The sequence below is a fragment of the Varanus komodoensis genome, unplaced genomic scaffold (assembly GCF_004798865.1).
Source record: "Varanus komodoensis strain SLA01 unplaced genomic scaffold, ASM479886v1 scaffold1, whole genome shotgun sequence".
Taxonomy (NCBI): Eukaryota; Metazoa; Chordata; class Lepidosauria; order Squamata; family Varanidae; genus Varanus; species Varanus komodoensis.
Genome location: NW_025335268.1, coordinates 58,987,638 through 59,012,156, shown reverse-complemented (window position 1 = coordinate 59,012,156; position 24,519 = coordinate 58,987,638). Strand labels below are relative to the sequence as shown.

General features: G+C 40.6%; 1 protein-coding gene across 1 annotated transcript in view; it reads left to right on the top strand.

The window, feature by feature from the left end:
* LOC123018843 (beta/gamma crystallin domain-containing protein 1-like) overlaps positions 1–24,519 on the top strand; it is an 85,389-nt gene that overhangs the window by 56,312 nt on the left and 4,558 nt on the right. The window contains exon 3 of the mRNA XM_044421320.1: positions 8,449–9,956. Within this exon, the coding sequence (XP_044277255.1) occupies positions 8,449–9,956 (1,508 nt within the window). The remainder of the gene's footprint in view (positions 1–8,448; positions 9,957–24,519) is intronic.

Below are 24,519 nucleotides of genomic sequence, written 5' to 3'. Positions count from 1 at the left end.
GTGAATCTGGTGAACATAAGTTATATGAAGGAGCATACCATGGGTCATTCTAAGGTTGATTAGCCCTCATATAACCCATATTTGCTGGGTTTGTATTATGCAACAACTGCTCAGTGGGGATTAGGTATACAAGGTAGCACCTGAGAGCAACATTTTTGTGGGTTAATTAACCCTGCACCATATCATGTAAACCAGATCAAGTGATACCAGATCACCCAGCTAGAGTTGTAATTGGTTTGATGCAGTATGTTAAATAATAAGAAATCCAATGATATAACAAGATACTCTTAAAGAAAAAGAGATCCAAAGTAGTTTAATTATTCATGGACTAGATTTCATTTCATGAAACAAGGTATACTATATTCTGCAAAGTCTTACACTACAATAAATTTGTTAGTCATTAAGTTTTTGTAAGATTGCATGTTGTTTTTGATGTAACAGAGTACATGGAAACCTATCTGGAAGTTATTATTCAATATTTTAGCATTTGTTATACATTATTAAATATGTATTATTTAAGCTTAGGAACTAATGCAGTGAAATAATGTGACATATTCAATGGTAAGCATTTTTAAGCAGTTGAATTTAATGGGAGAAGTTTAAGGACATGGTTAGCATTTGCTTAAATTAGTGGAAATTAAATCTGTTTCACTTTGAATGGATTTGCCATTTTAAAAAGAGCATTTTTGTTGGAATCATTGCCCGGAATTCTATTGACAGAACCACTTAAATCAGGGGAACTGGGAAAGGAGATTACCCCTCCCCCATGCAGTTCCCAACACACCATCAAAGAAAATGCTTATTCTCAAGAACATATGTATATCTACTGATTACAGAAGAGAAAATAGCTTGATTAGTCACCCTTGCCCCCCAGGACAACATGTGTTTGCATAAGGAAATGTGTATGCTCCCCACAAACTGTTTTACAGGGGAAAATGTATGTTTGCCATCAAAATGCAGCAGCATGATGGTATCAGTTTGGGGGGAGCGGGGCCACGAATAAAGGAAAGGGGCACATGTTGTCTTTTTGCCTTAAGAGTTTTCTGTTTAATTAAGGAATTTAGAGTTCAACTTTCAACATTTTATAAGTTACTTCCCAGTGTTCTAGGTTTCTTAGAGACCAGTTCTACATTTAGAGGCTTAGACTCAACAAGTCATGCATACAAGGCTAATTGTGTCCTAATATCTTTGGGAGAAGCCTTCTTTCAAGACCACCAGCATCAGAAATTTGTTTGGTGACTAAACAAAAGAAGGCCTTCTCAATGACTTCTCCCTGGCTGTAGAATTACCTGCTAAGGGAAGCTAGGTTCTTCTGTCCCTCTCTGCTGGGTTCATCTGCTGGTAGGCAAAGACCTTTTGGTGTTGCATAAATGAAGCTACATAATTTTTACAGTTAAAAAACCTATCAGGGAGATTTGCCAGTGAGGTTTAAAAAGAAAAGCCTTTCTTCTGACAGTTGTCAAAAGAAGTGCTTTACAAAAAGGCTTCATGAACTTCACTTCCCTGAGGAACTGGAGACTCAAGAAAGTGAGGCAAGGGTGGGGCCACTGGGAACTAACTATAGGGGGAACATTAAAAGCCCTGAGAATGTCAGTCCAGGTGTGTGTGTGGGGGGGGGGGGGATCACACTCCCTTTCACAAGCAAGATCATTGTCTTGATTTCCCTTGACAGCTTTTGGGCATTTTACAGCTGCCAAGCAAACACAAAGTTATGCTGTGAGTTGGTGTGCTGCTAGAATAGCTGATTGGGACCCACTCAGCCCTGAAGTTCCCTGGGTTGCCTTAAGACCATCATGGACTTTTAGCCTAACCTACTTCATAGGATCATTGTGAAGATAAAATGGAAATAAGGAGAATCATGTAATCTACCTTGATTTCTTGTAGGAAGGCAAAGGTGGGTGGGGTATACATGTAATAAGTAAGTAAGTAAATAAATGAATAAAACATGCAGGCTCTCTTGCTCAGTGTTCATGGTTGGTACCTGCTGAACTTTAGCGGAAGGTACTTAGGAAGCCGTTTCCCAAACAAGTTTAATTTCAGCTATCCAGACATGTGGAGTTGTGTGAGTTCGAAAAACTGTCAATCTTCCCCACACACACACACACAAAGATTAGGTCAGGAAAAAAAATTGTGAAAAATGTGCACATTCAGCTGCTTGGTTTTTTTAAAGGGGTGAACTGCTGGAAGCCCCTCCACTCAAAATACTGCAATAAGTACAATCTATGAAAAAGGTGAAAAAGCTATAGCAAGCACAGAAAGGCTTGTGATTACAGGAGGTGAGAGTGAACGATTGACATTTGCTTCAAAGTGCTGCTTGGCCACTTGTTGGAACAACGGTCCCTGGTGGTAGCTTAAGGAAGCTCAGCAAGGGGGTTGCTGTGCTTGCCAAGTTGCTCACTTGCTACTTCTTTGGACCTATGATAGCTTCACTTGCCTGGGTTTGGACATCCTAACAACTCATTGCAGATCAAACAACTTCTAGAATAACCAATGGGTTGGCAGGGTGGCTTGTTGCTGCCCTGCAGGAAGCAGCTCATATCTGCATAACACAATGTGAACCCAGATCTTTGATGAATTGCCTTGTCATGTGAACACAGGCAAGTGTTAATTCCTTGACTCTTGATTAACAGTTGAGAAACATACCACTAACAACATCAAGGCCAACAGTAAATAATTCTTCAAATTTATCAGAAGAAAGCAAGCAGCTAAAGAAGCAGTTGGACCATTGGACGGTGAAGGAGCACTAATGGTGGGGGACAAGGAGATTGCAGAGAAGTTGAATGAATTGTTTTCATCAGTCTTCATAGCAGAAGAGGCACAGAAAATACTTCTTCCTGTGCTTCTGGAAGGGAGTCAGAGGAATTAAGGCAGATAAAAGATGAAATTTTCAGCCTTAGTGACAAACTGAAAGTCAGTAAATCATTCAGTCCAGATGGTATCCATCCTAGAGTTCTGAAAGAACTCAAAACATGAAATTGCTGGCCTTCTTACCAAAATATCTAATATGTCTCTAAAATCAGCCTTTGTTCTAGAGGATTGGAGAATAGCCAATGTAACAACAGTTTTTAAGAAGGGATTGGAAGAGGCGGGGGGGGGGTCCCCAGGGAATTAAAGGTCAGTTCACTTAAGATCTGTTCTGGGTAAACAAGAAGTGTTATTAAAAATAGTATCAGTAAGCATGTTGAGGGATAAACCCTGCTGAAAAAAGAAACAGTATGGCTTCTGCAAGGGGACTAACATGCTACAGTTCTTTGAGAGTGTTAGTAAGCATGTAGACAATGTAGGCAATCCAGTAGACAATGTTTACTTGGACTTCAGAAAAGGCTTTTGACACAGTCCCTCACCAAAGGCTTCTGGGCAATCTAAGCAGTCATGGAATAAAAGAGATTACTATCTGCTTAAAAAAACAGAACAAAACAAAAACAGAAGTCAGAGGGTGGAAATAAATGTCAATTTCTCCCAGTGGGAGGATGTGACCAGTGGAGTCCCACAGAGTTCTGTATTAAGACCAATGCATTCCAAGTTATTCATAAGTGATCTGGAATTAGAAGTAAGAAATGAAGCGGCAAAGTTTACTGGTGACACTAAACTTTTTAGGGTGGTTGCAACCAAGAAGGATTGTGAGGAACTCCAAATGGATCTCTCCAAATTGGGAAGGTGGGCATCAAAATGGCAAATACAGTTCAGTGTAAACTAATGTAAAGTAATACATGTTGGTGCAAAAAATCCCAACTTCAAGTAGACACTGATGGGATCTGAACTAGCAGTGACTGGGCAAGAAAGGAATCTTGGGGTAGTGGTAGACAGCTCAATGAAAATATTGGCCCAGTGCTCAACTGCTGTAAAAAGACCTAATTTGTAATGGAATAGAAAATAGAACTTCCAAGATCTTACTCTCCTTAAACAAATCTTTGTTATGACCACACTTAGAATATTGTGTTTCGTTCTGGTTGGCTTACCTGAAAAAGGACATTATCGAGTTGTAAAAAGTATAGAGAAGGGCAACAAAATCACTGAGGGGACTGGAGCAGCTCTGCTATTAACTGGAACTGTTCAGCTTAGAAAGGAGGTGAGTAAGGGGAGACATGATAGACATTAAAATAATGCATGTTGAGGAGAAAGTACAGAGGTAGAAGTTTCTCTCTACTATAACACTCAAACCTACCTAAACCTTGTTTAGGACAGAAAAAAGGAAATATTTCTTCACACGGTGTATAGTTAATTTGCTGCCATGGGAAGTGGTGATGGATGCCAATCTGGATAACTTTAAAAAGAAATTGAACATATTCATGTGGAAGGAAGCTACAGGTTGACTAGCCTGGGTGGTAGTGTATCACCTCCTTTAGCAGAGCTTGGGCAGATCTTGTACCCATCCTGCCTGAGAGATCCTGTGGGTAGCTGGTTTGCCACCATATGTATGGAGTGCTGCACTAGATCCTTTGGTTTGATCCAGCATGGCTCTTCTTACGTTCTTAGGTTTTTTCCAGCTGGTTTGCTATGCAGGATACTGTAGCATAATTGTCATAACAAAGAGCTGCTTGGCCTTGGCAACTTGGCTGAGTAGTGAGAAGCTTCAGATTTGGTCCATGTTCCTCACCAGAGCTTTTGACTAACCAGTTCAGAGATGCTTCATGACTTAATCAGCTGAGTAGTGGCATGGCAGGTCAGGCTGGTATCTGCATGTATCCACTGTTTGTAGGGAATGACCTTCTTTAATCAAGAGAAAGTAGATACATTCTAATTCCGTCTTTGCCTCTGTGGTTCCAAACCCCTAATGCTCCCAAGCAGCTCCCTGACTAAGACTTCTGGAACAAAATAGATTCTTGAGCTAAGGTCTCCTGTAATGTTAATTAAATTTATGGAGCACACAGTATCAGAGAACCCATATGTATGGAGTTCCTCTATAATAAATTGAGCCCACTATCTTCATCCTTTCAATTCTGTCATTTGGTAGTGTGGAAGCAACTACTTGTGGTTAGGATTCTGTTAATTCAATTAAACATACAATATATACATACTGAAGCTTTTACAGCAATGCTGAAGGGGGAGTTTAAGAGGGCAGAAACTGAACATTCAGTGCAGTCTTTAAAAATATCATTGTCAATAAACACCTGTAATAATGAATTCCAGTTCACAACCTTTGTAAAGGCAAGGTTAGATTTCAACAATCTTCTTTTCTAAGTTGATATTGTAAATACCGTCTAGAGTCAGCAGTCAGTGCTGGGAAACTTTCTTCTTGTCTTAAACTAGGATTTTTAAGGACATTTTAGTCCTTGCTTTTTTAAAAAGTCACTTCCAGGCTGTGAACAGGAGGAAAGGGTGTGGATCCACATTTCTAAATTTGCACCTTTCGCTCACTAGCTTACTTGTCCATTGCCTATCATTAGGATCATGTAGGTAGCACAACCAGTATTCTGTTTCAAAAGCAATTCAGCTGGTACAAGAGCACTAACTTCCTCTGCAAATTTGCATCAGACTGTTGAGTATGTTTAACAATGCACATTTTACATTCAAAGTAGTGAGGCTAAAACCTATCTGGCATATATACAGAACTCTCGTATTTACCAGAGACTATTCTTTAATAGTGCTATAAATCTGTTAAAGTATTGTTTGAGTACCTGCACTGACCTAAACAGTGAGCAAAACAGTAATTGATATCCAGTGATATTCAGAAGCAACGAAAATGAAAAATTGACTCTTTAAAACCAACTTAAATTGTGATCTGTACACTGATAATTCATTAACCCTTCTTTTTGCCAATTGTCTTTTCTCCTGGACTTAATATATATTCTATACTGTACTACAATATGTCAAGAATATTGAAATATTCTAGTTTACCAAATTGAATGTTTAGTTTTTCTACTAATTTTTTCTAAGCAAAACAAAACTATTCTGAGATTCCAGACTTGTTTACTTTTAAGTTCCACTAGCAGTCATGGTGTGACAGACCAAGATTTGAGCTGGTCAACACTTGATATCAAAGTGTGTATCACCCCCTGCTTAATAGGGTCACTGATACCCCTTAAAGTCAGGAGGAATTCAAAAATCAGTATAGACACAGATCAGCTCCCTTACTGGAGGGGAAAAACCCACCGTATTACTTATTTCAAGCAAACTTCCTTGGCTAGTAGGTTACAAGCTTTCTTTTATAGCTGAGGTAATGTCAAATTGGGGTGTTGGTGATGCTTTTTTTAACCCAACAAGAACTGTTGGCTCCTTACTCTAGCATCAAAGTTCGTCGGTTTTGCTTGAGGCAACTTTTTGACGAGAAGTAGATGAGAAAATGCCTTTCTTCAGCAGCACTTGAGATTGCTTGGGCTTGTGCAGGGCAAACAGAATTAGGGAAGGATCTCATTTCATGGGCATTGTGCTTGTTGGCACTCTTCCCTTCTCTGGAAAATTCTGTTGCTTGTGTGCCACCTTTGAGCAACCAGCTGTTTGCACCTTGGTGTGCTGCATCTCTCACCATTTCTAATACTCATACACAAAGACATGAGGTGGCTGTTATGAAATTATGATTATGAAACCATGCCCCCATTCACCCCTTTGCCAGTGCCAATTCCTAAAATGATATGCTGCCTTATTACCTCACACAATGCGTGCTCCAGATTATTCTCGGGGTTAAAGTATGGACTCAAATAGCTTCCATTACCCCTCGGATTGCATGTAACGAGTGTCGCATCCCTTTATGAGGCTTGGGGCTCAGGTGTGACTGGAAGCCCTGCCGTTTGTCAGTTATTCTGTGGTAAGGCAGATGCAATTTAAACACGCTTAGAGAACTCAGGATTTCGCGTTCTGGCTCTGTGCTTTATGAAATGAGGGAGATGCGCCGCCACTTCCTCTTCTCTTCCCACCTGCCCAGCTCGCCTGGTTTCACTCTTGCTACTTTTTCTGCCTCTCTTCTTTCCCGCCGTCCCTTTGGGCGGCGGCTGGAGCTCTGCCCACCTCTTTCCCGCCCTGCCTGAGGTGCCCGTGCCAGGTAGCGCCGCTGCAGCTGCCCTTGCGGGTGCTGGAGGCGGAGGCGGGCACCCTCTCGGGCGGGCGTGGCAGGCCGGCGGGCTCCGGCGTTCAGACAGTTGACGCCTGCCAGAGAGCCGGCCTGGGCGCCTTCCTTTCGCGAGCTGCCGCGGACGCAAGGGCGGGCCGAGGTGGGCGACAAGCGCGTGCCTGGGGCCGCCGCCGCAAGAAGCGAGCCCGCCGCGCGCTGCGAGGTGAGCGCAAGGAACCCCGAGGGGCGAGCGAGCGAGTCGGGAACGGAGGGTGGTGGAGGCGCGCTGGCCAGAGGAAGTTCCGAACAAATCCGTGCTGCCGGGAGGGAGCCCTGTCTCCCGACCTGACCTAACTTGGAGCTGAGCGAGGGAGAGGTTGGTGGAGCACGGCGGGACGAGCGAGCGCGCTCTCCCGGCAGCGCACGTACTCCTCGCGCTTCTGCCTGGGCGCTACGACTAGGATGCCCGAGAAGTGGAGGAAGCGGGATGCGGCTTGTCGGAGGGGCCACCCCTGGGGTTGAAACCCGACTTGGTGTCGTCATCACAGTAGCCCAAAATGGGCCGTTGTTCGGCTCTGGGGATGGATCGGGAGTCTAGCGCCCTTCTTATTTCCTTGGGGCTCCCTGATGCCTTGAAGTAAAGTGCGGGGAAGGAAGTGGTGAGTGGGATTCCTTTTGCCCCGTGTAGGACGTTGGTTGGCTGCATGACGTTCCTGTAGGAATTCGGAATGTTAATGATCGGGTCCCATCCTTTGGCAGCATAATGTTGGGTGGCTGCCAAGCACCGCAAGGCTGTATATACTACTGATACCTCTTACCAAAGGAATGGAACTATAAGTGAGGAGATTGCAACCTTTGTACCAACTCTCTTAAAACTCCTGTAGGCATTTTCAGATAAAGCTGGCCGTTGTTTTTTCTGCATGGTCAAAGGTTATGTTGTACTTACATAACGGAAGGAATATGTCTACTCAGAAGTAAGCCCGTTTGCATTCACTGGAATTTACACTTAACTATAGGATTGGAGCACAAAGCATGTGGATACATAAAATTTTTGATGGCTTGGATAAATATTTAAATAAACCTGTGCCTACTTACCTGGGGGTGAACTCCCTTGAACACAGTGGTACTTCTTAGCAGGCATATATAGTATCCATTAGAGAACCATTCTTGTAAGCATTGATGTGTTTTGATGACTGTGCGTATGAAGATATTCATTAATAAAGAACTTTGGATGTGGGTCAGTATAGAAATGAAATAAAATAATAAAATAATTATGTATAATGTGGCTTGACTTAATAATATTAATGTATGTGTTTAACAAAAGGTGCATAATATAAATTTAATAAAATGTTGCTATTCAGTGAATAATTTACTTCTGGTTTTCCTTTTTTAAAAATAGAAAAGTCAATTATGTATTCTAATTGTGTTTATTTTTTCTGATTTTTTGTTTGTTTGTTCAGTCTAAAACTCGGAACCCAGCATCTTCTAAGGAAGAAAACAAAAAGAAACCAGTGTTGGGAAAGTTTGGAAACTTTTTTATTACCGGGAGAAGAAGAAATCCTAAAAACTCATTAGAGACTTCTCAAAGGCCAACTGTTAGAAATGTAAGATCTGAATCTCCTCCCAAAAACTTAGCTCCATTGGCATCAATTGATATTGAGGACATTAAAGATCTATCCAAAAGCGAGGAGTCTCTAACTGACCAGGCCTATGATCAAAACCAGTCAAGTTTATGGAGTACTATTGAAGACACAGAAGAATATCTGTACAACAAGGATCTGACACCTCTGTATAATGACATTGTTTCAGAATGGAACACTAAAGGAATTTCTTCTGACAGTGAATGGTCAACTGACTGGCACAGTAGTAATGAAACAATAAAAAATACAGTATTTGATAGTAGTCTTACACTCCAGACATTGGAAGCAGAGTGTGATTGTGTCACTGATACAACAAATAGCACCACTCCAGATTTCTTTAAAAGTGTAACTAATATATCCAGTGAAGACCTCGAACATAGCACATTAAACCACAAACAGTTAGTGGATGTGCAAAACTCTGAACAATTGGAATATGCAGCATCACAAGATGCACCAGTTCTTTTGGAATCTAAGCAGAGTAAGCATGTCCATCCCTCTAGAGTATTGACCTTGGATATCTTTCTTCGTAAAACTGAACAACCAAATTTGTATGAACCAGAGACTGTTGTAATAGACAACGACTGTAATAGAATAGACATAATGGATAAAAAACCTGTAACAAAGAGGTCTGGAAAGAGGAGAAAATCTCAGTCCTCCAGTGATATGTCAAATGGGGATAAAAATGTGACTGAGAACATTGTGAAAGAAGAACCTTCTCTTGATGCTCCTTCATCAGATTTGGTATCAGAAAAAGTTAACAGTTCTGAAAGAAAAGGGAAGGCTTCTCAACAGATTCATTCTCCCACAGCTAATCATGACATAAGGGCTGGCAATATTCACAAAGGACTTACTAAAACAGAGTTAGAGAAAAGCAAACAGCAGGCCCCAACTTCATCTCCATACAGGAGAAAATCCTTGAAAAAGAATCAGTCTGATGCAGGTCCGCTTTCACCCACAGGGTTAAAGAGTTATGGAAAAGATTCTAACACCAGAAGACCAAATGATGGGGCAACAGATGGTAATCCAGCATCAAAATGCCCTTCAGCAGAAAAGTTGCCTTCTGGTGAAAGTACTGTAGATGCTACTAAAGCTTCTTCCATAAGCATCATAGGCAGTAGCACTTTGCCAGTTTCTGAAGGGAGTACAGAGTCTAAGGAATCACATCTTGTCAAGAGCTCGGATGGCAATGTTCAGCGGCCCACTGACAGTCATGAAAATGGTGAGATGGGCACAACAAATGGAAAGCAGGTTTCCTCTGATTTGGACAGTGCAAAGCAGAGAAATAAGGGGTTCGACAGTTCCAGAATGGTCACCACGAAAGTTAATCTGTAAGTAGTTTCTCATTTTAAATCAGATTGTTTGTAGTAAGATGTTTATTAATTCACTCAATAAGCATGGATTACATTTACTGAATATTTATTCTCCTAATACCTGGATTCCACTTGCTTGAATTTATGTGATACTTAGGCTATCACAGAGAAACTTCAGTACTTACTACTGCATGTATATTGCAAATAATACTTAGGATTTGTCTAAGTGAAGATAATTTGAATATTTTCTTCTTGTTAATATCTGTTATGAAATAGAAGTTATTGCAGCATTTAGTTTCACAGAATCTGTTGTTAGACTTCTTCCTTGTTCAGGGAAAAATATAACTGGCTGTTGCAGGGTGAATGGGTGGGAAATACACTCTTATCAGTACCTCAATAAGATTTTCTTTGGAGGAGAGTCTTCCTCCATTTCCATTGTAAGAAGTAGCTTGTGAAAGGCCAAACTGCCCCAACCATCTCATTTGGTTGCTTTGTTTGATGGTGCTTTAAAAAAGTAGAAATCAACTTCTGAAGACTATAGGCAGAAACAGAAGAAGGCTAACCAGAGAAGGACTGTTAAGCCTTTAAGTGTTTCTTCTCTAAATTTCCCCCACAAAGCTATCTTTCTTCTCCCTCCATTTCCTGAAAATAGTGATGTTTCAAGTGAAAAGACTTTAGGTGACTTTTAGGGGGGAAAGAACTGGCAGAGAAAGGGTGATTTTTCCCTACCTAACACTTGCTGTGCTCTAGATTACAGCTTTTTGATAACCAAACAGTGTGGGAACAAAATTATTCAAAACTCTGATAACATGCAGTTTGACCCTTATGGTTAAAACTACATTTCTAAATTTTGGCCAGAAGCTGTCTAATTCTAGGCAGATACAGTGTTGCTGCTGGAGAATTTTTTTAAGTAGAAAAGCACTTTGGACTGAACAGATCATAGTTCATATCTCTTTGACTTCTAAGAAACTTTTTTTTATCTAAACAAGTTTTTTGTTGATTTAACTTAATTTAAAATACTTCAATAATTTGTTATTGATGTTTTATCTTAATTTAGTTTTGGTTAATTTGTTGGTTGTGTTTACTGGTGGGTGGGTGTTAGTATATTTTATTTGTGGTGCTTTATTATTTTATTGTTTTATATGATTAATAACTTTTGTCATAATTTAGGGATGGGGCTTTTATGTTCTAGTATTGTAAACCCCCCAGAGAACCTTGGGGTGGCATAGAAATGGAAATAAATAAGAAATGGCTTAGAAATGAATGCATTTTTAAAATCAGGAAGAAGTTTATCTTCAGGTCAAGTGATCTAATAGTGGGAGTAATTTCTTTGGTTTACTTGTTTGAGTCATTTGGAGTGATTCATATAAATCTTAGTGAATCTTAGCACAAACTTCTAGATAACTAGTGCATACCTGTATAGCTAGGTGTTTGTGAGGGGACTGCTAACTCTTTAATCAAGAAACACAAAAAAGATGGAGTGACCTGCTCCTTGTGGATACATTGCATCCAAGTAGATGTGTTTCAAGTGGCCACCCTGCAGCACTTGGTGCATGTGAACTGGATCTTAATGCCATATATTTTGCTCATGCCTGCTTTCTTTTTATGTCATATGCAATAACTTTGGAATGAATGTTGATATGTGGAGAGTTGCTTTCAAACAAAATGTTCATTTTAAGTAAATCTAGTTATTCCTCTTGCAGCATTTTTGAGAAGAAATTAGTGTATTCTTTAGGTCACATCAGCAAATGAAAGAAGTGCCATACATGGAATTACTTTAAAGAGAAGACATGTGATCATATGGCCTTTTGCATAGTTAATTGTTCATATTTTAATACAAGAATTAACACCCTTCATTAAACAATAATTTGAACAGAAACTCTTAGTTTTACTGATCAAATGTGTCATTTTATTTGGATTATGTCTTTTAGGTAGAAAGATTCTTTGGACTGGATGGACCAAAATATATTATATTGTGCCCATTGTCAGAATTTGATCCTGGGGAGGAGAGTGACAGTTAAACTTTTTTTTTCATTTTCATGTCATTTGATAACATTTTTCATTGGATATAAAATAATGAAGTTTGTTGACATGAATGAACTGGCTGTGTTCAGTGGATTTTATGCTCTTTTCTTTAATCTATTCTTAACTCTACACAAAAATCTGGAAAAGAGAACTCCTCTAGCTTTGTAATTTTTTTAAGAAAAGGAATCTGTGTACTTAATTTAACCCACTATCAATAGAAAAATCACTACCTGTTTGGGTTTAGTGTCAAGAATACCCCAAGCAAGCCATATTAAAAATACTTGGTGGAAGTGGTTAAGTGTGTCAACATTTGTAATGTCTTTATTGAGATAGTTCCATTTCCCTAATACAATATAACTGCACACAAGTTAATTTTGCCTATAATATCCTATAATGTAAAGTACAGAACATACAAGAATGGTTCGTGTACCAAATTGCACACTGAGACACCAATAATAAGATGGTATATAAAAGCTTTAAATAAATAAAAACAAAGAAACATACAGTTTTAATGGTTGCATAAGTATATTAATGCAATATCCATAAATTGTGAATAATCTGTAAGATGAACTGAATTTGCAGTCACAACATATGCTACTTAAGTAGTCAATGCAGAATTGCTACATTTCTGAATTGCATGGTGATATTCTGTAATTGCATGAACCTTGGAGAAGATATATTCACTTTTCTTAATGATAGCAGAGTTAAGCCTTATCAGGTTGCAGGTTGCCTCTCTCAATATTGCAAGCAAGCTATCTGTAAATGTAGACTCATCCTGGAGATTAATCAATTCTAGACCTAGCAAGAGACAATGTTTTGTTTTCACATTTTCACAGGATATTATAAGTATTTCCCACTATTTTTCCCCTTAAAAAAACCACACTATTGGCCACTATTTGAGCAAACCATGTTTGAAAGTGTACACGGAGACAATCTGATTGCAGGTATCTATGCCACCTTTAGTTTTATTATACTAAAGAATGATCTCAAGCTTGGCATGTGATCTGAGATTCCTTGCTGCATTGTCATCCATTAGATAAAGAATCACTGTCCTTCCTTATTTCTGATATGCAACTTACAAAAGCTAAATATTCTCAGGAACCAAAGACATAGATGCAGATACTTCTAGATGTACAGGTTAGAAACAGAATTTCTGGTTTGTTTTTCAATGTGCCAACCAGTGTCCATTTTCCTTATTTAATCCCTTGACTAAGTGACATTGTGCTAAAGAAGTTACAAGTGGTTAATAGGTTGAGTTTGCATAACACAACACACTTTGAAAATTGAGTAATATTTGTGTGTTGCTGCTGCTGCTGTTGTTGTTGTGTGAACTAAGCAATTGGGCTATTGTGTTGTGTGAACTCAGCCACACTAACAAAACAAAGTTTGTTAACTAGGAACAACTCACAAATGGTTTGTTGCTGGGTTGCGAACTGTGGGTTATTCCTAGTTAACAATGGTTTGCTAGCACAGCTAAGTTTACTCAAAGCAACAACCTATGTTTCAACAATAACCTACTGTTCAACAAGACCTCACAAACAATGCATATTTAACCTTGAGTGTGGTCAGGTAGGGTAGCGCCCACTGTCCAGAATTCTGTAAACTGTTGTTAGCTTCTGAACCCCATGGTTGCTGGAGTACTTCTTCCTTCCTCATCTGCATCATAAATGTGTTGGAACCCCAAGACAGCCAACATTGTCTTCTATCCTTTGTGTGAAATATACTGCCTCACTGGACATCTCACTATGAATGGCATTATAGTTCATATAGCAGGAAGTAGGAGTGCTGCTTGCTTACAAACATTTGGAGATACAGTAGTCACAGTGATCCCAAAAGCCAAATTAGTTAATTTTATGCAACACAATAACTATGATAAACAAACTTGAGCAGTATCCAGTGCTGTCTCAGTGTTCTTTCATTTGCACAAACCAGTATTAGGGCAATGCCAATAATGCTTGCTAGGCCAGGGAAAATCCCCCTTTTCCTTGGCCTGTCAAGCACTAATGACATTAGTTTATGCTAGCACTGGAAAAGTATTGGATACTACCTCATTTTCTAGGTCATGAGGAAGATTCTAACCAGAAAACAAATGTTTTTACCTCTTCAGATTTGTAAAAGGGGGTTGTTAATCCATGCAGTACTGTTGACCCCCAATAATGTTCTTGCAGATATTCAGGGAAGGAAATACTTTGACTAATATTAAATAGTCAAAATACTTACTTTTTGTTTTAACGCTTCTATCTTCTTTTCCCACAAGACAGAGAAACAACTGAACTAAGCATCTGTAGACATGATGAATAACTAATATACATTCCAATGCCCTCCACTTCAGAATCATAAAAGCATCTGAGCTGGGATGCTTATGTACATCCAGTGCATGGAGAGATGCACAACAATGGTAAACTTTGCCACTGTGTTTCCTTACACCATACATTTTATCTAGATGGTTACTTTTGGCTACCTAGCTGAAGCACCAGGAAGAGAGAGGGAAGAAGGCTAATGTACCAATAGGAATTGGAGTACACTGTCAGCCCCAACTTGCTCTGCCCCTTTTCTGCCTTTCTGAATTCCTTGGTGGAACAGCCAGTGCACTTCTTCTGCACCATCTGTGATGGAGTCTTTTGAGTGCCTTTGGAGACTGGACACCAAGGTCATAGACTTCAGACCTGGGACTCCAGATAATCGTATGGCCTCCCAAACAACATTGGACGGCCATAGGATTGGGCCTTCAGGGTACACTCCAGTGCATGTTTAGATACAGCCACCCAGGGCAATTTCTGCCGTGCCCTTGTACCCTTAAGCCACAATCCTATATGTGCTTACTTAGAGTAAGTCCCACTGAACTTGATAGGGTTTACTTGAGTAAACACACATAGGATTGTACAGTAAAACAGAATGTGGCAAGGCAATTTTGTCTCCCTGGCAACTTATGTCTCAGTTTTTCCAATAGGGATTGAGAAATGAAAAAAAAATCACTAAATTAAGGAGAAGACCCCTTGTAACACCAACTTGTGCTGATTCAGAACTCAGCAGGGTTGGGGACTTCCAGGAGCCTAAAACTGCAGAAGACTGACGTAAAACAATTCAGTGCCAGGCTGCTTTTGATCCTGATCTTGACCTTGTTTCACATGACTTTTCTTCCACAATGCAGTAACTGTGAGGCCTGTATGAAGTAGGCTATGTAGTTCATACTTCTGGTTCCTTTGAACTCTTTTTACAAATTATTCATGGATAAGCTTTATGAGGTAAAGCAAAATGGCTGTGAGAGTCTTATATGAAGCCTAATCTGGCGCGCATTTTATAAATATGGGTGGGAATCTCATTTTGTTCTCAGTGTGATGACATAGGTACTAGGTTAGTCATCTTAGTGTAACTTTTTCCCAGAAGTTCTAAAAGGCCACAGGTTATATAGAACTATAAAAATCTGGGAGCTCTGTGTATGATACAAAGAAATGAAAATCACTTTAGTTTCTTTGAATCTACATTGTAAGCTGTTGTTAATTTTCTTATTAATAGGTTGGTGATAGGTTGGTTTACATTTATCTGTAAAGATGATAGGTTGATGGGTTGGTTTACATATATCTGATTCACTCACAGCCTGGTTTACACGAAAGGAAACCACACTAAGTTCAGTAGGATACTTCTTCATATGGTTTGTAACTTTAATATGAGAAAGCTTTAATCCTGAGTATAATTGATTGGCTCCCAGCTTCTATGTACAGAAACGGCCCTTCTTTCTGTGAAACAGTTTTTCTGCTGCTAAGGCAGGGGTCCTCAAACTTTTTGAACAGGGGGCCAGTTGACAGGTGCCAGCGGTGGCTGCGGGCTGCCAAGGCGGTGCCGGCGGGGGGGGGCGCAGGCTGGTGTGGGGGCGGGGCATGCACGCGCACGTGAGGCGGGGATGGGGATGCGTGCGGGGTGAGGTGCCAACTTGCTTGAGAGGAGATTGTTTTCTCCAAGCAAGCCCAAAATGATCTCCCCACGAGCAAGCTGCTGCCAGGCACCTGCATGGCGAGGTGCCAACTTGCTCACGAGGAGATCATTTTCTCCAAGCATTTCCAAAATGACCTCTTTGCGAGCAAGGCACATGTGTGCCTGGCGAGTGCAAAACCTGTGGTGCGGGCCAGTTAAAAGGACATGGTTTGAGGACACATGCACTAAGGCAGGGGTCCTCAAACTTTTCCACCAGGGGGCCAGTTGAAAGTTGCTGGTGCTGGGCACGGGCCGGAAAGGTGGTGCCGGCGGTGCACGTGGGCCAGTGCAGGGGCAGTGCCCGTGGGTGCGCGTGCTGAGGCACAGGTGGGCGCGCATGGCGAGAGGAGGTGAGGTGCAGGCATGAAGGGAGGCGGGGGTGGGCACGTGCTGTGAGGTGGACACATGAGGCAGCGGCTTGCTCACTTGGGGATCATTATCCCTGAGGAAGCAAACCGCTGCCTCCCCCTGGCGGGGTGAGGTGGGTGCCAGTAGGCACCCGTGTGGACGCAGGCACGCATGTGGCAGGTCCAAATGGGCATGGCGGGCCGGATAAATGGGCATGGAGGGCCAGATCCAGCCCCTGGGCCGTAGTTTGAGGACCCATGCGCTAAGGATTTCACTGTTAGAAGAGGCAATGTTCACCAATTTCCACCTCTCCATGTAGCTCCAACTTTCCAGGCCAGAGTTTTGGAGGGCACAAAGTGCTACAGAAATATAAAAGAATTGACAAATTCTGTATCTCCTCCTTCCCTTTGGGAAATGTGCCCTAAACAGAATTCTCTACAGGGGAGAAAATCCAGTGGGAGAGGGAGAGTCTGGATCCAGAGTCAGCCTGGAAAGGAAGTCCCAATAAACAGTATGTTACTGTTGCATAAGATTGCATTATAAAGCTGAAATCCTGTGCAGACTCAGGTGGGAGTAAGCCTAGTCGAACACGGTGGTTTTTACTTCTAAGTAACTGATGAGGATCATGTTGCACATAGCCAATGATAAGCATACCTGTTTTAATGTATATTTCATATCAACAGCAGTTCGGAGTAAACATTATTAGGATTAGGCTGCAACCTTCCTTGGAAGTAAAATCCATTGAAATCAGTGGGATGCACTTCCATGTGAATATGCTTAGTACTTTGGTCTTAGTGTTGTTAGCATAGTACTAATAGTTGCATGTGATTTTAGATTGTTTATTCTGTCTGGACATTTCTCTTAGCATAGCTTCTGGTGGAGACTGAAGTATAACTATAGGTGGGGAATGTTGTTATACTACAGGAGTCGTAAATCATTCAAGAGTTATGGGGTGGGTGGGTTCTCTGGCAACATTTTTAACAGAATGTGGAACTTGGCTTCAGAATCTGTCAAGGGAATGGGTTGGGCTTTGGGCAGATATTTTCCCCTCCCCTTAAATAATATAACTTGAGTTTTCTATTTCATTCTAAATTCTTGAAAGGGAAATAGGGACCTGGGCTTAAATCCAGTGTCAAACTCATTAAAGTCCAGCAGCACAATGGGACCTTCTCCCCTCACTGCATTATGCAATTCCCTTTTGCTCAGAAGTCTTCCATGCTTCCTAAAAGGCTACTCTAGAGAGTTTCTCTTCCACAACAGATTTTGGGGACCCACGGGGTGGAGGAATTGCTCCCTTCCAGGGTCTTCTGATGGAGCTATTGTTGTCAGTGGAATGCTACGGTTAGATTCAACCTGCTAACTACAGTTCTCCTGTTAAATCAGTTCTCAAGTTGTTTTCTAAGCTTGATGGATCTCTTTTTTCCTATTAACTGTATTCATAAAATGATTTCTGTACATTGTAATAGTTTTTTATTCTTATCAAGGAATAACTAGTTTTTTCTGTTTCCAGTTTCTGAAAACAAAATAGCTATTTCTGTTGTTTAAATTATAGTTTACTTCCAAGCATTCTTAAAGATTTGGCTTCAGTCTAATGCAAGTTCTGTAAATTCAGAAAATGTTTTTATTCTTAAGTCTGTGTTAAAGTCCTCTTTTTTTAGTCCATCTTTATCATTCCTCATTCATCAAATCAACTGGTGAGAGATGGAGATGTTAGATTGAAATGGATTGAAAAGCAGATTTCCACTGTACAGCTCTCACATGTTAACTTCTGGTAAACAGGTTTGGCAGCATTTTGTCTATTTTTGTTATACTCCCCTGGCAACCCCTGCCCAGTTAGTCTGACCATTGGATTAAAAAAAAAGGTGCATTACCCTGAGCAGTGATTGTTCCCTAAAATCACTTTAAACTCAATTTGGATTATTTATCTAGACCTGGACCAGTAAATGAACATATTTTTTTAATCCTTCAATTTCCCTATTCTAGATAAAGGTGATAGTCATTCTTACACATGGTGCACTTAAATCTACCTCCAACTCTATTCTACTTATTCAGAGAACATTGACAGCACCACCTTTATATTTCTACTGCTTGACAGATAACTTGGACTGCCTGGTTCAGCAATGAATCAGCAGTCAAATTAAGGTTCAGATCATACAGATCTGCTGAAAAAAAATCATCCACCCTGCAATTATAAGAAGTAAAATAACAGCCTCCCTGTAAACAAAGACTGCAACCTTTAAGTTCTTAATCACTGGATGAGTTGTGTGATATTAGAGAAATTTGGTAATCAGGAAAATTAGGCCTTTCTGTTCTGTTTTCTCAGTTACTTAATGTCCTTGAGTGCTTAACAATATTCACTCTGCTAAATAGATAAAATGTCTGCAAAGTTTTAGGTCAGACAGAACTGTGAGCTGTTGATGGCAAGAATGTGACATACCACAACTGTAAGGCATTTCTTCTGGCCACTCCCTGCCTCTCCCAGCTTCTACTCCATATCTTAAAGTGACATGCACAATTTCAAGAACGTTTTGTGTGATGGGCATTATAAGAGGTGTGGTATACTGAAGTGCATGGATCTGAGCATATGGTTCTGTCCAAGAAACAAAACAAAACAAGAAAACACTAGCTAAAGCAATGAAAAATTAGTTTTGCATCAATCTGTTAAGCATTTCATTATTTACGGAAGATTTGTTATAGAGCACGGGTCCTCAAAGTATGGCCCGTGGGCCAGATCTGGCCCACCATGCCTATTTATCCAGCCCGCCTCAGGGGTTTTGGACTCCCTGCACCTGCTGTTACCGCTTCCTGCAGCAAGGCAGCGGCTTGCTTGCTTGGAGATCTTTTTGGACTCGCCCGGAGATCTCCAAGCGAGCAAGCTGCTGCCTTGCTGCACGCGCGCCCAGCGCCACCTCACCGGCCTGTGCCCATGGGCACCCCCGTTTCACCAGCCCGCACCTGCCTTTCAACTGGCCACCTGTTGAAAAAGTTTGAGGACCCCTGCTATAGAGGCTCTGACCCAGAAAACAAGTCTCTGGGAAGCCCCCAAACCAGACATGAAGGCCACAACCTTTTAGAGCCTGTGAATTATAGCACAGTTGCTGGGGCTGATCCCACTTCATGTCTGGGATGAAGGTCCTCTCCTGCTTCAGGCTCAAGGGTGAAGCTTATGCTTGTGTTGTGCTTCTGATGTGCTTGGAAAGCCTCCAAAATGCAGTACAGCTGTATACTTCTTGACCCTGCCCTAATTCCAAGATCAGCAGGGCAGTGGAACATTTACTTTTGTGATCAGATCCTGGCACAGGTTGCTTATAAGCTTAATTATTTCATAGACTGATAGAATAGTTGGATTGGAAGGGGCCAAGGAGACCATTGGGTCCAACCCCCTGCTGATGCAGGACACAAGTTGCACCATCTGGGAGAGCCCACAATCTCTCTAGGCAAGTGATTTCATTGTCATATTGCTCTGAAAAGAAGTTTTTCCTGGTGTCTGGCATGAATCTGGTGTGCTGCAGTTTAGGTTCGCTGTTCTATGTCCTACACTTGGGGATGAGCAAGAAAAGATATTTTCCTTCCTCTTTGTGACATTTTCTGAGGTATTTGTAGAGTGCTATCATATCCTTTCGCAGTCTTCTCTCCTCAAGGCTAAACAAGTACTTTAGCCTCTCATCATAGGGCTTAGTTTCCAGACCCTGGATCATCTTTGTTGCCTTCCTCTGAATCCTTTCAAGTTTTTCTGCATCCTTATAAAACCTGGATGCCCAGAACTGAACATAGGTGAGGTCTGACAACTGCTAAGTAAAGGGAACTTTTTCACTACTGTTCAAGTATGCCCCATCTTGTACCAATGCATTTTTCCCCTTAGGTGGAAAACTTGGCATTTCTCCCTGTTGCTTTCCACCCAGCGTTCTAAAAGATCTAGTTTACCCTGGATCTTCTTTTTGTCTTCCAGGGTGTTAGCTGTTTTGTCCAGTCTTGTGTCATCTGCAAAGTCCAGTTGAGCACACTTTTTTGCTAGTTTATCAGGATGTCATGGGGCCCTTTGCCAAATGCTTTACTGAAGTCTCAGTATTTCCATTGTCCATTTGGGTGGTTACCCAATCAAAAAATGAGAATAATTAGTTTGGCGTGACCTATGCTTAGTAAATTCATGTTGACTTCTATTCACTGCATTTTCTTCAAGGTGCTTACAGACTGATTTTTTAAATAATTTGCTCCAGTATTTTTCCAGGGATGGATGTTAGATTGACTGGCCTATAGTGCCCTAGTTCACCTTTTTTTCCTTTCTTGTAGATGGGGGCAACATCAGCTTTTCTCCATTTGTCCGGCACTTCACCTGTTTTCCATTAACCCATTAGCATCATCAAGTTGTAGGCACCCATTTTAGGAATATTTTGGAGAGGCCATGTTTGGCGGAATATGTCAACAAATATCAGGGAAGTTGAAGTCCCCCATGATGACTACATCATGCTTCCTTGCAATACTGGCAATTAGATTTTCGAAGATAATGTCCTTATTCTCTCTTTGATTGGTTAGACAGTAATAGGCAACAACAACTATATTCCTTTTGGTTTTTTGCTCCTCTTATCTTGATCCAGGTGCACTCAATATGACTACTTAGTTCCTCCTCCTGTAGTTCATTGAAGGTATAAGTGTTTTTAATGTATACTGTGACTCCAGCACCTTTTTGACTCCAGCACCCTTTGGGGGTTATATCCATCAATTTTTGAACTACATTAATGAAAGTCATCCCAACAAGTTTCAGTTAATGTTATGAGATCGTTAGTTGCCCTTGTGTACTTGGAGCTCAAGTTTGTGTTCACTCTTAAAGCCTGAAAAGAATGGAATTAATTCTTGATCCCCTCCGTTTTATGGAGATCAGTCTTTAAAAAGATATGTAATTTTGTACTCTATAATTGTTTTTCTTCGACCTTGTCATGCATCTAATTCTCTTATTTAAATTCTCTTAAACTCATACATGGTGAATTATCCTAAATACACTAGGAGGTGTATTACTTAACAAGTCCATTGTTCTTTAAGCTTCTTCATACTGACAACATCATAGAAAGAAGGCTAGAAACAGCTGTCTTCAAAACACATTTTTGTCCTCTTTGGAGTTTGCTTTAATTCTGTCATTGCTTTACTACTAGGCCCTGAAATACTGGCTTGTTCCAGACAACGCAAAAAGGCATGGCGTTTTTTTTCTACCATTGTTGGTCTGTTGTATTGTCTGAACCCAGTCATGGTATTTTACCATAGCAAGTTTGGTCATTAGAAACCATAATTTGTTCTATGGTTTCTTTGTACCACCATGGCTTGTTATATTGACTGAACAAAGGATCATGGTTTCCACATTCTTTATATGCAACTACCACAGATTTCTCTGGAGTGGATGGCAACTACAGGAGCCTTTCTGGTCTTAGTGCAGTACTCTCACTGTTATACCATACTAACACATGTGTGTCTCATTCCTGCCATCCCAATCCAATCCCAGTCCAATCTCAGAAGCCTTGCAGTGAGATTGGTGTGCCAGTCAGTAATGTCAGTTTCCTAGAAAAAGTAGGACTGGAAAATTCTCTAAATAATATTACTTGATTAGCATGTTTGTTTGACTCATTTTTACTCTCCAACAAATGTTCTCCAATAAGCATACAAAATATCTCATATTTAATAAACAGAAGTAAAAATGTAAACTGTCAATTTTATATGCAATATATATATAGTGGTGCTTCACTTAATTAGTTTCAGGAGGCCATTTGAACTCTGAATCAATCAAAGTCTGAATCAGTTTTCTCCATTAGAAATAATGGAATGTTAATCCATTCCCAGACCTAAACAATATCAATTTTGATAAACTGAAGCAGAATATGTACATAATTTAAGGTAAAACAACAGTGACATGCAAAAATATTAATTAAAGCTTGAAAACAATACAGTATGAAAATATGTACCAAATAATAAAATGAATATTACATTTACTATACCTTAGTGAGGAGTGGCAATGTCTTCCAATGTTCTCTCTCTCTCTCCTGCCTCTTAGTGTTACTAGTTGAGGGTATTGGTTCACTTTTCCTCTTTTCTACAGAGAAGAAGCTTTCCAGTGTAGTCTGGTGGTGGTGACTTTTCTGGATGTTCCTAAAGTAGGCCATCACATAGTCATCGAACAAGTTAATCCTTCTATTCACCACTGCCATGTTAGGGTGCCGCTTTTCAACAATGGCTTGTGTTCTAGCCCAAACAGAGCACAATTCCTTAATTTCAACACTGGAAATGTTCCTCTTGTGTCCCTCTTCCTTCTCTGTCACTTCTTCTTGCTGCTGATTGTGAAGTTGCTGAGGTTCTTCTGTGGTTAGTTTGGTCTTGTGGTCATCCACTAACTCCTCCACATCCTCATCACTCACCACCAACCACATTAACTTACCCAAAGACACAATTCCATTGTCCACAGATGCTGGTTCGAAGCCTTTTAAATCTCTGGCTGAAATACAATCTGGCCAGAGTTTCTTCCAAGCAGAGTGCATTGTCCTGAGAGAAATTTTCCTCCATACTTTATTGATGATGCATGAGCAATGAAGGATATTTTAATGATCCTTTCAGAAGTCTCTGAGGGTCACTTCTGTCTCATTGGTCTCCTCAAAGCACCTCTGAAACATAGCCTTGGTGTACAGTTTCTTTAAATTTGAGATGACTTGCTGGTCCGTGGGTTGGATGAGACAGGTGGTATTTGCAGGCAAGAACATCACCTTGATGAAGCTGGACTCACCCACCTGGAGAATGAGCAGGAGTGTTGTCCATCCAGAAGAGCCTTCAGTGGTAGCTTCTTCTCGGTGTAATAAGCCTTCATAGAAAAAGCAAACTCCTCTTGAATCCACTCAGTGAAGACCTGTCCGTTAACCCATGCTCTCATGTTTTCCCTCCACATAACATTGAGCCTGCTCTTTATTACATTGTTCTTATTAAATATGCGTGGATTTTCAGAGTGGTACACAAGCAGAGGCTTTATCTTACAGTTCCTACTAGCATTATCACAAAGCAGCAGAGAAAGCCTATCTTTCACAAGCTTATGTTCACGTATAGCCTTCTCGTCTTTTGTAATGTAGGTCCTCCTAGGCATTCTCTTCCAGAAGAGGCCTGTCTCATATCAACTGAACATTTGCTGAGGCACGAATCCCTCATTATCAAAATACTGCTTAAAGATTTTCACAAACTTTTCAGCTTCCCCCAGAATAGCACTAGCAGCATCCCCATGCATCACAACACTATGGATACCAGTACCTTCCCTAAATGTATCGAATCACCCCCTACTTCCTTTTAACTCCCCACTTTAAGCACTGGTTCCAGGTGTGCATTTCTTAAGATCACTTTCCAGGTGCATGGCTTTCTCACAAATAATCCTCTCAGAAATAACATCACCAGCCAATTGCTTCTCATATATCTACACTAGGAGGAGGTGTTCTATCTTCTCAACATTGTCACACCTTTAGCCACATTTGAAACTTTTATTGCTTCCTTATTCTTAAGAATGGTGCACAGTGTCAACTTTGGCATCTCAAACATGGCTGCCAGATCTACCACCTGCATACCACTTTAATGCTTCACAATAAGTTCTAGGGTTTGTCAGTGCTTGCCTTAGAAGAATAACTGATAGAAGCCCATATTTTCTTGTCGCAGCCCTGTTTTCTGTCATAGAATTTGCTAAGTTACTCCCTTCAGAAAACAGATGTTCATTATAAATGTCTTACAGTTTTATTATTGTAAAATCCTAAATGAGATAGCAGCTCTTGGACAACCTGACTGGATTCAGACATCATGAAAACCCACATTCAGAGCTAAGTATAGGTTGAGTGTAGGTTGTTGTTGAACCGTGGCTTATTGTTTATTTATTATTATTTATTAAAACATTTTTATGCCGCCCCATTCGCCGAAGCCTCGGGGCGGCTTACAACACTGTGTCCAATTACATTTAGAAAATAATTAAGATGACAATTTCATGCTTAGTTGGAAGTAACTATCATGGAGTAAGACTGATAGAGGTGAATAAATCATGAAGCACAATTCCAAATACTGGAATGGGGGGCAACCTTTTCAGTCCCAAGGGTGGAATGTTGGGCATCTGGGAGCCATAAATGTGTGTGCACAGATGCATATTCACGTATAACTCATATACAACATAAGGCTCACACACCTTACATCAGGGGTGTCCAAACTTTTTGCAAGGAGGGCCAGATTTGGTGAGGTG